Here is a 17,278-nt window from a genome sequence, read left to right as displayed (position 1 = left end):
ATATTGTGACGTCACAATATCGACGCCCCTCCCACGATGTCTGATTGACAGCAGCGTTTCAACACAGACCCGCCCTCACGCGGTCAATCATAGCACGCGCCGACGCGCGTTCGTTGTTGATAGCTGGAGTGCTGAGTAGAATGGCGTCTAACGATTGTGGTGTTCTGTTTTTGGGTGTAATAACGAACACAGCATCATTTTGATGATGTTTCTAAATCCAAACCGCTGAGGACGCAGTGGCTGAGTTTGTTTTCGAAGGAAATATTCCCCACGATCAACGTCCATGCTTTCATGTTTGCGCGAATCATTTCACCAGACTCGAGACTGCTTTACAAACGAGGGTCAGTATAAAGCTGGTTTTGCTAAGAAGCTGCTCTTGAAAAAAGGATCGGTACCAACTATTCGTGTTCATGCTGCACCTCCAGAAGAACTGAAGTGAGTGAAACGTTTTATTGACCTTTATATTAATCTTTATATTAATCTTTGCAAATAGCTTGCACACTTCACGATGAATGTGGTTATTTTTACACTCAGGGTACATTATGGCATGTTTTCTATGTACGACGTTATCAATATAATTCATAATCCCTCGTTTATAATGAACAACACGTTAGGTTATTGTGTTATTATAACAAACGGTGTACGCACAGAACAGAGGGGCGGGGTGAGCAAAGCTCATTATCATTTAAAGACACATGCACTCAAACGACGTGCTGAAAACAGAGCTGTGTTTGACCAGGTAAAATTAGTGTTTTCTTACAATACTAATGAGAATTTTTAATTAAAGTATATTACAAACTTTTAATTTAGACCCTAAAGAATCATATTAGCTTGTACAAAAATGACATTATATGACCCCTTTAAAGTGTTATTACTTGTTTATAAATCACTCATTGGCCCATAGGACCTCAATGCATTGCAGATATGATCACTGAATATAAAGAGCATTCAGATTTTCGCATGAGATCAGGTTGGTATTTATTTTCATTATTAAGCAACTGCTTTATATTTTTGTTCTGTGTGAGAAATGTGGTTTCAAAAAATGTAAATGAACATAAATAAACAAAATATTAGCAAATATACTATGAAGTTCACAAATAGAAACTGGTGAACAACCTGGCCACGTCCGGCCACTGCTCACAGTCGTAAGTGGTTGACATTTCTTGAATTTGAAGTGCGTTGACAAAAATAGATTTGTTGTTCAAATTGACCAATTTAAAAAAATACAATTAAAATTTGATGCAACCCTGATGCAAATGTAGTTTTTAATAATTCATATAATTTTATATTTGGAATTAACCATGTATGTTACTAATTATACTATTTCCAGAAACAGAATTAAAACCAGATTTATAATATAATGATAGGCCTATAGCCTATTTAATCATTTTCCTTTTATGAAGCATGGGAGGAATTTCCTACTAAAATATATACTTTTTTTTCTAAATTCTGAAAGACTGGTATAAAATAAAATAATTTTCCCAATATTACATTTTGGAACAACTGCATATTTTTTTTGCAACAAATTCTATTTTTAAAATGTTTTTGTCAACTCTCATTTACTAAATCGTTTAAATGTGTGTGTGTGTGTGTGTGTGATGGGGTGATCTAAATCATTTAATTATTATGTTACTGATATTTCAAGATCACAAAACACCCCCGAGAAACCATGTTAAATGTCAATGTTATAGTAGCTTCTCCAAAAAACAAAAACTCCCACGAGAGAGTGTCAACTCTAAGTAACACAAGCTGGTTGCCAAGTAATACATACTGTTGCTAAGTAATCGAGTTCCACACATTGGGTCTGATGAGCTTCTAAAGCCCACAGCATCCTCATTAGCGGTGGCTGGAGAAATAATCAACCCCACGAGGGACACTAGCGAAGGAACATTACCTTTCAGACTCACAAAGCTTTAGAAAGAAATCATCATCTGAATGAAGCGGCACACTACAAAGGCTCACACTGACCTTGTTCCAGTCGCAGCGGACAGAGGGATGGAACAGATCCTCAGACGCATATGCTGTTTGACATTTTAAAAAGATATAATAAACATATCTGTGGTTGGTTGGTTGTTTGTTGTTGTTTATTGACTTTTAACGCCATGTCACCAAAAAGCAGTTGGTCAGCTGTTGTTCATATATACTGTACACACCTGTACACAAATACTGACAGGGTTCTCCCACTTTTGACCAATAAACTTCTTGACATTTCCATTCATTCATGACACCAAGGGGGAAAAAACCCTTCACGATTACACTCACAACAAGCAATAACTAGAATGGAATATCCATGAATTACAATTTGATTCATTTCCATGATTTTATTCACCTCTAGAAATGGAAATCACAATTTAAAAAAAAAAAAATCACATAAAAATCATGTACTGTATTTCCACAAAGTCTTATCAGATTGGAACACGCTGAATAGTCACCTTTTTTCCACACTGAAATAAAATTAGGTATGCATGATATATCGGCCACCATATCGGTATCGGGCGATATATGTTCCTTTTTAATGTTATCAGTCCAATAAGAAAATTTGACTAATATCTTAAAGCTGATAAATAACTAATTATCTTATTTTATCCATGGCATATGCAATTTGATTCTTTATATGCAAGTATGTTGTCCAATGACTTGTTTGAATTATTTAGGCAGTTTATTTATTTTTAAGGCATTTTTCTTCTTTTTTTTGGAAAGTTGGCCAATTTTAAAACTGTACTGTATATGTTTGATTTATGTTAAAGTGCTTGGGACATGGCTTTTAATGGTGAGACATTTTTTTTTTGTAATCAGGCTCTCAAAAACTATATAAAACTTTGGATTTGGATTTAGATTTATCGGCCAATAATATATCCGTTATCGGCTTTCAAATTTAAAGAACTGTCAGTTATCAGTATCTGCCAAAATGTTCATAATCTGTGCATCCCTAAAAAAAAAAAAAAAAAAGAATAGCTGAACAATCAATAATAAAATTAAATAGATATGTTAAAGTGTAAACCGGATCACAAAGCCAGGAAAAAAACATACAGCACACAAAATATAACATTCAATGGCATTAAACAGAAGATTGCACATTTTCACCAAATATAGCAGCACCTGACTGATATGTACTGAACAAACTTCTAGTAAATTCTAAACCCTATAAAAAACATTGTGCAATTAAAGTAGTTTAACTGTACAGGCTTCTCATCAGTACGATCTTTTACAGCTAAAACTTCCTGCAGTTTTAAGAAAGACCAAACAGATCACAGCTTGATAAGATTGTACCATACGAATTACAAAAGACGCTTCAGGGTTAAAAGAGGTCCTCCGCTACACCACGGAACGGTGGTCCCCGCACACATAAACGGCACTGGGGCGGATCCGTCTCCTCGTGTGGCCGGGCAACTGCGGCAGGAACTTGAAGTACTTGGGCATCAGGTCAAGGCAGGCGTCGCGAAACTTCTTGATACGCCAGTAGTAGATCAGAGGATTCAGAGCTGATTTGAGGTAGCAAATCCACAGCAGCCACGTGCTGATCTCAAAAAAGTTCTGCCTGTAGTAGAAGGGGCGACTGAACGTGGACAGCAGGCTGTAGGTGGCGAACGGAGCCCAGCATGCGGTGAACACCGAGAACAGGATGAGGATGGTGGTGAAGGCACGTGTTTTGAAGCTCATGTCGACGTTCATCTGAAAGGGTCTCTGGAGGCTCATCAGACCCAGTTTGCTGGCCTGGCTGAGGCACACCGAGTCCGGGTGGGAGTGGATGCGGAGCGCGTTGTGGCGGAGTGTGCTCAAGATGCCCATGAACGTGTACAGCATCACCAGGAACGGTACAAAGAAGAACACCAGCATTATCAGCATCATGTAGGCATGGTAGCCCCGGTCCGCCGTGTACCCGAAAACACACTGCGGTGCTCTGGGGGGAATGTCCAGGGCCGGATGGCCGACGGAAAGAGGGAAAGAGAAGCAGAAAGACAGAGACCACGAGACTGCGATTAACACTTTGGCCCTGCGCGGACTTAGCTTGTCCTGCTTTTGCACGATGATTAGGAAACGGTCCACGCTGATGATCAGCAAAATCGCTACTCCCTCCATCACGAACATCCAGAAGAACATGGCTGACACGCGGCAGAACACCTCTCCGAAGATCCAGTGCGTGGTCACCATTGTGACCAGGGCAAAAGGCATGTTGAGGACCGCTAGCATCATGTCGGCAAAGGCGAGACTGGCCAGTAAGATGTTAATCGCGGAGCGCATGGCGGCTCTCTGGTAAACCATGGCGCAGACCACCATGTTTCCGAGGAAGGCCAGCAGCAGCACACAGATGATGACCGACCCGAAGAACACCTGAAGGGGCAGGTTCAGGCCCTGAACGGGGTCCGGCCCGACAGCTGGAGGCGTTGTGTATCCCGATAGAGTCCGGAGCTCCAGCGAGCTGTTGGCTTTTGCAGAGGAGTTCTCCATGGCTCTTGTACCCGCTGGCTGGGCCAGCGCCCTCGGTGGGGGGGGCCGGGTGGCGCTGGGCGGCCCTGAAGCCACAAGCAGACTAGTGGAGGAATAAAGCATTCTTCTTTCGGCAGTTACATGGTAAAGAGAGCAAGCTCAGCCTATCGGACAGGTCGCTAGCACACATCTCAGCATGGAGGCAGAGCCTGGGGAAGCAGAGAAAAGGAATTAGCTGTGCAAGGATTCACAACGTCACGAACAATCTAACATGTAACACAATGTAAAGTGATGCTGCCAGCTGACTGCAGGTTTAGAGTAGGTTTATTGTGAAATAGTTATACATCTTCACACTATCCACATGGCATCCAGTCGCTTAATGGCTGACACCAGATGTGAGCGTTGCGTTAAAAGCAAATAGAATTCATTATAATCACTGACGCTGTCTACACTGAAGTATACAGATGTGAGTTGTTTCTGACGTACTCCACACACCTGAGTCTGTCAAAAACAGGACAAACGGAAGAGTTTATGTAGCTTGTTTTAAGACTGTACAGATTCCACAAGCTTCAGGAACAAATGGATGGTTTATTTTTCATCGCATCAGAGGATTACATGCTTGTTCAAATCAGTTGACTCTAAATTGTTTTGTAAATGATGAAGAGAGAGTTTCAACCTAGTTGAAAAATTAAGCAGCCAACTGTGTTGGATCTGACAGCAGCAACATCGCAAACAATTTCATAATTATATATGACGATTTGATATGAATGTTTTCAAAATACTATAATAATTTTTTAAAAATTTGTCATGCCATGTCATCTACATTTAGCATTATTAATCAGTATTTCATAATAAACAATGTTATAACCCTAGTTTTTAGGGTTTAGTTTTTAACCCTAAAAATTAAATTAAATTCAGTAATCAGTTAGTCTCATGTCATTCCAAACCCATAAGACTTTCAATCATCTTTGAAACACTAAAGATGATCATTTGAATTAATCAGAGATATTTAAGTCTCCATTCATTGAAAGTCTATTTACTCAAAACTCTAACGGTTCAAAACGTTAAATGTTCATTATGAATATGAACCAATATTCTAGCACGTCAAGCAAGCATGTTAAAGTACAGAGCCCCTGAAGGGAAATGCAGATGCATTCTTCTGAGTGAAAGGAAAGTTTCTCGGAGAAATGCAAAAATGTTCAGAAAGAACACATTTGTCGTTGTGTGCAAAACCATGGTGGACATTATCGAGTGAACTCTCAAATAGCGGACCGTGGTCACAATTAGCCACGCACTCCCTGGGTGATTACGGACTCCATTTCCCATCATGCGTCTCCCTGGACTGATCACACACACACACACACCTGCACCTTATGTTGAAACACTCATTTAAGCCACTCACACAACACTCTGGGCTAAGTCTTGTTTTGCTGCTGCGAACATTTCCAAGTGTTTTCCATGTGTTTACCTGCCTGTTGTGTCTGTTCCTGATCCTCTGCCTAGTTTTGCTCTGCTGTGTTTGCTGGTGTATGACCCTTGCCTGGTGACTACTCTGTTTAATAAAGACAAGCTGCACTTGGATCTGAATGACTCCTATGCTTCGTAACAACCGTGGTCCGGTTCTGGACTCTGACATCGTTGCAACTGGACCGCAAGACATAATGGCAATGGTAGCACCGTTTTACCATTTCAGCAGTTTACAGTGAGCAGCAACTGAACAATGGAGCAACTGACACTATTATGCTTACTTTCACTAAAACACAGCAGAAAATTTGAATTTTACTATTAGGCTACTTTTATCTATCATACATATGACTCCAACTGTACAATACAAATGTTTTTTGACAGGACGTCTTTTTCATCTACATTTAGCATTATCAGCATTTCACAATAAACAATGTTATAATTGGGGAAATTATTTGTAGATGGAAAGACCACTAAAAGTTTGAAAGTACTAGTAATAGCTTTGTTTTCTGCTCATGATGATAGCGTTTGGATTATTATGTGCATTGTTTGTTTTTATAAGATACTTGTTTTGAGCAAAATATAAAAATGGTGCAGAGTTCATAAGGAAACCCTGAACCCTCATACCATATATTTTCTGTCGCATGGCCTTCTGCCATAGATACTGTAGTTATCAAAATGTAATAATAATAATAATCTATATTTTGATCTGATCTGGATGTAGTCTTGGACAAAAATGGTTAGGGTTAGAGCTTTTTGCTCAAAATTTTGCTTTTTTATGAAACTTAACATTCAAGTATTGATAAAAAAAAGAATGCATGAAGCTAGAATAAAACAGGGTTTTTTTGTTTTGTTTGGTTGTTCGTTTAAAAGCAGAGGCAATGTTCTTTCTTTTGATATAATGCATGTTCAGATATTTAATACAACAAAATATGTTGGGGGCTAATGATCATCATTTATGTCCATCATTATGCCAAGTCACCATTTATATATCGCTTTTAACAATATAGATTGTTTCAAAGCAGATTAACCGTGATAATTAAAGTAACAGAGATTTTGTCCAAAATTATTAACAAAATCAAATATTTGGATTGAAGAAGTTTCTAAAATTTGGTTGATCTGTATGGATTTGCTCATATATTTTTACCTCTTTCACTGAAGAATATAATACAATTATTGGTTTAGTTTTACCAGCTGTCCATCAGTCTAGCTAGATGTCATTTATTTGAGCCACTGAGCTTTAATAGGAGGTTCACACAGGTATATGACATTGACATCTGAAGAATAATCACAAACCTATAAACCCAGCTAACAGGGAACGTTCTAACTTTGGCTAACGTTCTGACAGGGTTCTCTCAAAGTTCTTCCAGTAACATTAATAGAATGTTTGTCCAATGTTATTTAATCGTATTAATGCTCTCAAAAGGTTACCACAAAAACACAATTTATGCATTGTCTGTAAGTTTTTTTAAATGTTCTCATAATATTGGGATACAAAGTTCTTAGAACAACATTCTTGGAGCATCCTTTAAATATTTAAAACTACGTATAAGGTTGTGTGTGCCGTTATGTATGTTAAAAGAACATCAAGGTTTTGTAGCCTTCCCCAGTTACAGTTCCCAACTTTTCTCTTTAATTAATGTAAAGGTTATGCAAGTGTAAGAATTAAGTACTTTCAAAACAATGTTCATGAAATCACAATATAGGCTATTGTTATTTGATGAATGTTCTCATAATGTTTGCTGAAATCATTCTTCGAACGTCTTTTAAATATTAAGTATCACAAAATTGTTGGCTTGAAAATGTCTCACGGTTGGATGCTACACAACACAATCCCCTGTGTTTAACAGCGCTCATTGTGACCATTAGTGATGACACCTGATGTTAATGAGTAAATCACTGAAGGAAAGAGGAGCACCACTGTGGTGATCAGTGTTTTCTGTAGTTGAAACCATTATTCAAATGATCTTTTTTTCCATTCTGCAGAAGAAAGTAAGTCTTGTTTGGAATATATGGATTTACGCAAATTGTGTTGTTTTAATTTATCAATAATATTTATTCAAAACTTACAGCCAAAACAATAAACCACAAGAGGTTGTGTTTTTCATTGATTGTACCATGGATAATGCAGAACATAAAGTGGAGAGTGAGACAAAGAAAAAGAAAAAAAATCACTTTAACACACAGCCTTGAGACTGAGCGTCCTATTATTTTATAACAGCTGTAACATACTTTGGTATTTTATATTTCTAAAACTTAAAATGAAATGTATTAATAATCAGAATAAGCAATTTTGCCAAGGCTAGTTATTTAGCTTAACTAAAGGCTGATTTACATTTTACATTTATTCATTTTAGCTGACGCTTTTATCCAAAGCGACTTACAATTGCTATACATGTCAGAGGTCGCACGCCTCTGGAGCAACTAGGGGTTAAGTGTCTTGCTCAGGGACACATTGGTGTCTCACAGTGGATTTGAACCCGGGTCTCTCACACCAAAGGCATGTGTCTTATCCACTGCCCCATCACCACCACCTATTTCAGTTACCAAGCAACATATACCAACTGGGCACATTCATATGGAGCTATATATGCCCAAAATTTGTTTTTCCCATTTGGCCTAGTTGTTAATGGAGTTGAAAAGTCCTGGCTTAAAGTGTACATTTTCCACTAGAGGACAAAGAGGGCATTTTATCTGGCAACCTGGCAAAAGGATCCTCTACAAAGGCTATGTTTAAAAGATTTTTCAAGGTGCCACTTTACCCAAATGCATTATGAAAACCAATGAGAGAATAAGACACTTTTATGCTAAATATACTCACCCACCCACATGCAAGCACCCATGCATACTCGCACACACATAATTATCTTCACACACACACACACACACACACACACACACACACACACACACACACACACACACACACACGTCTGGTTCCCTATCTTTGTGGAGACTTCCATAGATGTAATGGTTTTTATACTGTACAAACTGCAGGCTATATGCTCTTTTACATAAAAAAAAAAAAAACTCATTCTGTATGATTTATAAGCTTGTTTCCACAGGTTGAGACACTGGCCTATCAGGTGAAATCAGATCACTATTTCACCATGATCGGCTTGTATCGACTCAAGAGTTTCCACCTTGACCTACATTCACAGGTCTTGGCTGATGATTCTCTACCAAAGTAAACAAGAGAGAACATGTTTTTGATATCAGACCAGTCTCAAATAAAAGGTTTCTGCATTGAAAGGTCTCTATCTTGTTTAAAAGCTCTAAGTCGTCAAACTCAATTCTCACAGCAGACACTATCAGTGGTACAGTATAAGCTGAAACCATAGTGACAGCAGAGGAAACTCGTGAGCGAATGACAGTCGTGTATACTGAATAGTTGTGGATCCTAGCAACAGGAATAAAATGATTAAGTGTCTCTTCATGTATGCTTGGGAAATGTATCCCTCCATTATGAAGTACAATCACTTCAAGAGGCCTCAACAGTAGTAGTCCAAGACTGTTCGATGTTGTGAACCTAGAACATTCCTCCATTTCTAAAAGCAGCAGTTTTGAGACAGAAAAGGCCTAGCCTAGGCCAGACCAGAAGAAGAAGATACAGAATGAAAAGCTCAATGAATTCCAGATACTTTCTGGATCAAAGGCTCCAGACTTTCATCTCAGATGAATAGGTGGGGAAACAATTGCAGAGACATGATTCTCATTACACTTTGACTCCTTACAAATGGACTCTTTTTTGCACTGATGTTATATTTACCCAGAGAAAATCTTGCCTTGCACACTGCTTTCAATTTAGGATCTGAAAGATTCTCCTTGAAAGTGGATCAACTGATTTAAAATGGAGGAAAGAGTAGAGAACATCACAATCGTATTTCAATTGTTATAGTGCTCTCTAAACACAATCATTAATAAAGTTGGTGTTTTACCTTGATTCTCCTCTGTGACTTGTTTGAAATAAAGGATGCCGCATCATTCACATCATTATTCGCTGAGATTCAGATTCACATCCTTCTCTCGCCAGATGTTTGAAGCTCCGACAACACAACATTTCCACATAAAATATACTTATTTACGGATGTTAAAAGCTCAATTTCCTCGCGTATTGGTGTAAAACCAGACTGACACGGCTTCGGTTTTAAAAGACTAACGTTAAACGTTTTTTTTTTTTTTAAAGCATTAAAACATTTGAATTCTGCCCGTTTTAGCGTGATGAATCAACCAGAAAACCCCGGTGTAAACAGATGTCTAATCTTAATAATCTAAACAGCCCTGAGAAAACGGCTTCAAACTGCCTCGCTATTTTTCCGAAAGCAAACGCTCGTTTTAAACGGAGAGAAATGCATGATACATTTTGTACCCGCGTCTCGTTTCTCATATGCATCCCAAACACACCGTGACGCTCGCGCTGTCCGCATTCACCGCACGCTGAGAGGAAACCAATGACATTTTAGTGCCGGGTTTGATTGACACGCCGTTGACCAATGAGAACGCAGGAGTCACCCACTGGTGTTCTCACTGTGGCCAATGACGGTGTCGGTGCAGCTGGGTTTGGTTGCGGCGGCGGCGGGACAGGTCGGGTGTCAATGGGACGGGAATTTATGTCGTTCAGCTGGGTTCAGTGGTTTCGAAATATTTAACTAAATGAAATGAACAACAGACACAGAAAAGCATAGTGTTTTGATTTAGTGTTTTGATTTAGTGATGAGCGAAACGAAGCCATCTGAAACTTTAACTCGAAATGCGCACACGAAAATAAATCTGCTGCTAACGAGACATACAAAAACAAAACAAAACAAAACTATCTTTAAGGGGTGATATATTTTAATAATATGTTATGGACTCATTTGTTTAAAAAAAAAAACATTTATAGGCAAAAACATGTATTTTTTTTTCATTCACCAATCAATTTTTAGGTTTCATTTTTTTTTTTTTACCGAACTTTGTAAAAAGATTATCCTCAACTATGTTATGAAAGATATAACGGAATGTATATACCATTTTACTTTATGCAATATGTGGGTAAAATGGCCATAAATGGGGTTTCCCATTCAATACAATGTATCTGTATAGCAGCATATTAACGTGTTCTTGGGGCAACATGTAATGAAAAAAGTAGTGCAATAATGGGAGTAATAACTGGCAACATTTTCATGATATCTAATATTTCATAGGACTATTGATATATCATTTCTTTCCCTATTCACTTGTGTCTCCCAAAATGTCTGATAAACATGATGCAAGTCCTGGTCTACAGTGGACATGTATGAAATAATTGCCCTGTTTTGTAACAAAGTCATATCTTGATTAGAAACCCCATAACATTTTACTGAGATGTTGATTGACGACAAACCATTTGAAAATTAGTCAGATTGAAATGATAATTACAAAATATGATCATATTTCCATAAGAGTGCTAAATTTGATTACTAAATTAATGTCGGGCATTTTTAACAAAGAGAAGTTAGTGTCATGGCGAATACTCCAAACATTTGGTACCTCTGAAAAGCCCTGAATGTGCTCTTTACAGGACATTCAGAAATTCACTAAAATATAATGTCCACCACGAGTGCAAAAAGTATTAAAATCAAATATTCAAGTATGGCAGAGAGTAACTTTATAGAATGTTCCCCTTGTACAACCTTGTTAAATTCATTTCACTGGATCAAAATGCAAGGGCAGCTGATTTATTGTCTAACAGCAAACATAATATAGCATTTCTGAGCCAATTTCTTTATCGAGAAACATAATCTGTACTGATCTGATGCTGATACTATGATATGACATAAGATTTCCAAAAACATTTACATTAATTTATATTAATTATCTTATAACTGAAATAACCATTGGGATATGCCATGCTTAAATAAAACAAACTAATAAATAGACAGGCCCTTCAAAAACAAACAATATACACAACAATCAAAATGTCAAAACACTTATATTGAGGCAGTTATCCATTGTGCGTTTCAGCGACGACTCGAGTCTGTACAGAACGGTGCTCATGTGTGCTAAGAATCCTTAATCTGCTTCGTCTCCTCGGATTTTGGTGGAATGATTTTGACGTCAAAGGGAAAAAAGAAATCTGTCAGCGCTTTGGCATCTTTGGGATCCAGAGAGAACTCTAGTGCCAGCTTCTCTGGAGTCCACGTTTTAGGCATGCGTTTGTGGTTGTTCAGGCCGGTTAAAGCTTCCACAAGCGACAGTTTTCCTTTGGGAACATCAGTGACATCCGAGAAACCATAGGGGTCGCCGGGCAGACTGTACTTCAGCAGCCGGCGCTGGGTCTGAGTCTTGACCACCTTCACCGGAGCGGATGCCGCTTCACCCTGCAAGAGCACAGAGCACAGAGTCAGTCACACCAGCAGAGGGCAGCGCACACCACCTGAAAACCACAACCTGAGCTGCTAACAAGTGGATATATGAGATTACAGAGGCGGACTGGCCTGGGACATCAGACGAACAGGTAAACTCATCGACTCACCAGTGCACTTTCACAGCTTCACAGGGCCCTATCATACACACCTGGCACACGCAAGTGTTTTTTGCTAACGCAAATTGCTGTTAGAAACTTCGCTTAGCACACCGTTATCAGTGTCTGAAACATCGTTTTCTCACCCGAGTATGTGGATATAGACTTATGCACCAGAGAAACGAGGGCGCCGCCATCTTAGAATATTGTCTTTTAACTTCCGTTTTTGCGGTCGCTCTGTATATTTCTATGGCGCTGCTGTCCAGAGTAATTAGCTTTTGAAGTGGATTTACTTAATGTAAAGTTAACGAAAGTTATCATGACTGTAATGTTTAAAGCAGATGACTTAAATGTCAGTCGACCGGGAAGATTTTAAAACGAGCCGTTCATTAATAAACACGCAGAATCGCTGTGAAAATACAGACCGGAAGTCAAAAGACAACGAGCGCAGCGCTGAAAAGGGGCGGGGCTACATAAGGTCTATAGGCTAATTGTTTTTCTCAACATGAACATGAAACAACATAAACACGACAACCATATGCTGACTGACTCGAGTGTGTATGTTCTGTATGATAATTGGCGGTACTTTATTAGCGTTTTTTCCATTAAATGATAATTCCGGTATTTAGCACTTTAAGTCTCTTTTCTGGTTTGTTTTGGATGAACTAGAGTGGTGGACACAGAAATGTTGACGATGGGTCCTGTTTCGACTTTTTGACTCGTTTAGGATCACCTTTGACCGCTTCAGAGTGGCTGTCTACGGGCATGCACGAACATGTCCTTAAAACAACCCTTAACGTTCGTTTTTAAAACTGTGCAACTCACCGAGTGGTTAGTGGTGTTCGTTGATGATTAAAAACAAGTAGCGTAACGAAATACAGTTTCTGTCGTGTTTTATTTGGCGTTTTTTATTACATTTAAGTTTAAAAAAACTAAACTTAAAAAAATAAGGTCTTTCTCGTTAAACATCATTTAAATAAACGAATATTTAGATTTTTATGAGCCCGAATATTCGAATGCAATATTTGAAAAAAATGCCCATCCCTAGTTCAGGCGCATTGTTGGCGTGTGCTATTTAGAGGCAACTGAAATAGACTGCGCAACATTTATTTATTTTTTGTTATTTAAAGAGCGCGTTAGTAATAAGCGCCTATAGGCGGATCCACAACACGCGTACACTTTGTCGCGTAGATGGTCTGCTTGCACGTTTTAACTTAGCGCACGAGCAGATCTGTTTCCTCACTAGAGAAGCGTTCAGTTTTCCTCCATATAAATAGTGAATCCTCCATGGCGCGAGCGCAACTGACAGTTACGGCACGCACGGAGATGAAAAGGGCATGTTTGGACTTATCTAACTCTGGGGGATACGGTGAATGAGCCAAAGTCCCAAAAAGTCGGCGTGTTCCTTTAAAGGGGTGGTTGATTATGATTTAACTTTTTTAACTTTAGTTAGTGTGTAATGTTGCTGTTTGAGCATAAACAACATCTGCAAAGTTATGAAGCTCAAAGTTCAAAGCAAAGGGAGATATTTGCTTTTAAAGAAATTGATTTTTAAGGACTACAACAAACGGCTGGTAGAAACTACACGGCATTCCTCCCGGGTTAGTGACATCACTAACCCTAAAATTTACATAAACCCCGCCCCCGGGAGCACGATTTATAGATTATCATGACATAATATGCTAATCAATGATTAGAAGATAGTTAACTCCACATCAGCTACATAAATTTAAACAAACAATTTTTTTTTGAAATTTTCAGGACACAAGCTGTTGTAGCTCCGCCCCCCATGCTGGGAGCAGCTGCTCATTTGCATTTAAAGGGACAGACACAAAAACGGTGCATTTTGGCTCACCCTGAAAAAAGTGACAATTTTACATGCTATATAAAAAATATCTGTGGGGTATTTTGAGCTAAAACTTCACATACACACTCTGGGGACATCAGAGACTTATTTTACATCTTGTGAAAAGAGCATTATACCACCCCTTTAACATTGAGTTTTATAGCCGAAATAAACACCCACGAAGCACCAAATGCAGGTACTTTTCTATTTGGCCTGAGAATTTCTCAGAACAAAGCATTAGAAAAACTGGCAGAGGCCACAGATCAAACTGAAGCAGGAGAGTGCACGAACTCAGTTGTCTAAAGCATGAGAGCACTTTACATGAAACACTTCAAACCGCTCATAAGCTTGTGGGCGGCGGATGCGAAATATTGCTGGCCTCTTCCAAGTTAATAAACACATGCATTATTAATTGTTGCTGAAATTTTATCCATTTTACTGTAATACAAATGTACTATATTTCATATAACTTAAAGGGTTAGTTCACTTGAAAATGAAAATTAATTATCTCACCCTCAAGCCATCCTAGGTGTATATGACTTTCTTCTTTCACAATCAGAGTTGTATTCAAAAAAATCCTGGCTTTTCCAAGCTTTATAATGGGAGTGAATGGTAACTAAAATAATCTAAGGTACCATTCACTCCCATTATAAAGCTTGTAAAAGCCAGGGTATTTTTTAATATAACTCTGATTGTGTTTGGCTAAAAGAATAAAGTCAAATACACCTAGGATGGCTTGAGGGTGAGATAATCATGGGATAATTATCATTTTTGGGTGAACTATCCCTTTAATGGCCTGGATTTCACAGACAGGACTTAGATTAAGCCAGAATTAGGCCTTAGTACAATTAGGACATTTAAGCAGCTTTTATAAGCGTGCCTTAAAAAATTGAGACATATTTTAAGTTGCTTTCAGTTAAAACAGCTCAAACATGCATTTTATTCTGGGACTAGATTAAGCTTTGTCTGTGAAACCGGACATAAGAATCTGAATAAATGTGATACTACAGTAATACAACGGATGACTATAATTGCACTGTTGGTGAAATTATCCCAAACTTCAAACCTGAGGAACTGGATCGTCAGACTCCACATAAACGTCCTTGAGCATTGACAGCAGTGGGTCATTCTTCTGGTGAATCTCTTCTGCAATGCTGTTCACTGGCACAGAAACACATACATCAGATCAAACAGAAAAATGTGTAACTTGTATTGCCAAAATTATGGGAACACCCTCTTTTAACTGGTCTGGCTTTTTTGGCACAGCTACTCAATGGACACCTCTGGATCTAAAGCAAAAGAGAACAAAGTGTTGAATCTGACCTAAACTAAATAGCTAAGTGGGGAAAAACACACGGTTAAAGCCGGTGTCTATATGGTCATCCTCAATGCGATCAAAGAACTTAAGTAGACAAACAACATGTAAAGACAAGAATGCAAACGAAACAACATAATGTGCTTATTTCTCTTAAAAGAAAACACTTATGTTCGCAGTGGTTATATAGGCTAGTTTTAATGTGATGTGTTTTTTATTAGTAGGTTTATAGTTAAATGTTAAAGTGCAATCGAAAGGCCATTCATGATCACCCTATTGTTTCAATATATAATATTCCTATTACAAATATGAAGAGATTTTTTTATTTCTTGATATCCAAGGACATACATAAACAGATTGAAAGAAATGTGAATACAGGCTTACCATAGTAAAATGGGGTAAAGCATGTACTTCTATGTATTTTTTTATTGCAATGTGACTCACATTTTTTTATTTTAAATACAACTGGATAAAACAACAAAAAGTGTTCTAGTTGCTCCATGTTTCAGTAGTGAAAAGACGGGAAATATGGATATTACCGCGTCCAGTCCACTCTATTACAGCAAAGAGATTGTCATTGTATGACAAGCAATAATATTTGTTGTCACTGAAAAAAAATAAAAATAAATAATAATAATAATCCTCTTATCGAAAGTGGATGTCCACAAACTTTGGTGCAGTAAGCAGGCTATTAACACAATTACATAAATAGAGTTAAGCTAATTTTGACATTAAACAACAACACCTGTTTCGAGTGGTTATATTTAACTATTTCGGTCACGGATGTGATTATAAGTCATATATCTTCTAAGAGACATTGGGCATGGTCCTTCACCCCTAAACAGTTCTTATGAGCACAGGTTACATGACTGTACTCTAGCATACTCTAACACAGTCTCTCACCCGCTGCTCCTTCTTGTGGGAAACTGCCTGATGTCGGATGTCGCGGTGCCGCCTGAGGTTTGGCTTTGCTTATTTCTCGGAAAGCGCGATTCTCTAAATTAAAGTTTCTAATCATGCGTGTTACTCTTGAGCCCATGCTGGAAAGATCTACACACAGAGGACATTCCTCTTCTTCATTTATTTAACTCTACTATCAGACACAGGCCGCTCATTACTGCCCTCGACTGGCTGATTCTGCAGTTGACTCGCCATTTGGTTTTGTTTCTTAAAGGAGAACTCCGGTCAATTTTAACATCGAGCTCATTTTTTTGTACATTTGGAGTGCTGTCAATACAGAAAACAACGACAAAAATCGGTGTTGCCTACACCGAGTTATTCTATTTTTAAAATTTGCACCCTGTTGACTTCAATGGGGCAAGTACTAAACCTGCTTTTAGCCTCTTAAAGGAGAACTCCGGTCAATTTTAACATTGAGCTCATTTTTTTGTACATTTGGAGTGCTGTCAATACAGAGAACAACGACAAAAATCGGTGTTGCCTACACCGAGTTATTCTATTTTTAAAATTTGCACCCTGTTGACTTCAATAGGGCAAGTAGTAAGCCTGCTTTTTAGCCTCTTAACATCCTTTAAGTGTCATTACAAGTGCACAGAAAATGTGAGTGATTCCTTCCGAGTGAACACGGGTGGATCTGACTGCAGTAGATGTTAGAGATATTAATAAAAACGAAGTTAATTCAGCCAGCGTTCATACCTTTGTTTACATCCTGTTTTCGGTGGAAGGCCATAGTAATCGACTGTCGAGTTCACGCGCATAGGTTTAGTTACCAATGATCACGCGC

At 38.4% G+C, this 17,278-nt stretch overlaps 2 protein-coding genes across 4 annotated transcripts; both read right to left on the bottom strand.

The window, feature by feature from the left end:
• Positions 1 to 2,064: 2,064 nt before the first annotated feature.
• gpr63 (G protein-coupled receptor 63) lies at positions 2,065 to 10,326 on the bottom strand. 3 transcript variants are annotated; one of them, XM_081378930.1, is made up of 3 exons: positions 9,831 to 10,326; positions 9,662 to 9,732; positions 2,695 to 4,637 (listed from the first exon to the last, which is right to left on the bottom strand). In XM_081378930.1, the coding sequence occupies exon 3, from the start codon at positions 4,549 to 4,551 to the stop codon at positions 3,316 to 3,318; it is 1,236 nt and encodes a 411-aa protein (XP_081235056.1). In that variant the 5' UTR covers positions 4,552 to 4,637; positions 9,662 to 9,732; positions 9,831 to 10,326; the 3' UTR covers positions 2,695 to 3,315. The 3 variants fall into 3 exon arrangements, with proteins under 3 accessions (XP_081235055.1, XP_081235056.1, XP_081235057.1); XM_081378929.1 differs by lacking the exon at positions 9,662 to 9,732 and having other exon boundaries at positions 2,065 to 4,637; XM_081378931.1 differs by lacking the exon at positions 9,662 to 9,732 and having other exon boundaries at positions 2,701 to 4,637; positions 10,297 to 10,326.
• Positions 10,327 to 10,710: 384 nt separating this feature from the next.
• Positions 10,711 to 16,634, bottom strand: ndufaf4 (NADH:ubiquinone oxidoreductase complex assembly factor 4). Its single transcript, XM_081378661.1, has 3 exons — positions 16,438 to 16,634; positions 15,286 to 15,380; positions 10,711 to 12,230 (listed from the first exon to the last, which is right to left on the bottom strand). Exons 1-3 carry the CDS (start codon positions 16,571 to 16,573, stop codon positions 11,913 to 11,915), a joined length of 549 nt encoding a protein of 182 aa, XP_081234787.1. The 5' UTR covers positions 16,574 to 16,634; the 3' UTR covers positions 10,711 to 11,912.
• Positions 16,635 to 17,278: the final 644 nt, after the last annotated feature.

The sequence above is a fragment of the Scardinius erythrophthalmus genome (assembly GCF_964197995.2).
Source record: "Scardinius erythrophthalmus genome assembly, chromosome: 11".
NCBI lineage: Eukaryota > Metazoa > Chordata > Actinopteri > Cypriniformes > Leuciscidae > Scardinius > Scardinius erythrophthalmus.
This window is presented reverse-complemented; position numbering and strand designations above follow the sequence as displayed.

What these genes read in the sequence shown, in the direction of transcription:
- gpr63 (XM_081378929.1), bottom strand. Translation starts at nt 4,551, where the DNA reads ATGCTTTATTCCTCCACTAGTCTGCTTGTGGCTTCAGGGCCGCCCAGC.
- ndufaf4 (XM_081378661.1), bottom strand. Translation starts at nt 16,573, where the DNA reads ATGGGCTCAAGAGTAACACGCATGATTAGAAACTTTAATTTAGAGAAT. An exon ending in CCCACAAGAAGGAGCAGCGG is followed by an intron (nt 15,381 to 16,437) that starts GTGAGAGACTGT and finishes TTTCTGTGCCAG; the next exon opens with TGAACAGCATTGCAGAAGAG. An exon ending in CTGACGATCCAGTTCCTCAG is followed by an intron (nt 12,231 to 15,285) that starts GTTTGAAGTTTG and finishes GTGCTCTTGCAG; the next exon opens with GGTGAAGCGGCATCCGCTCC.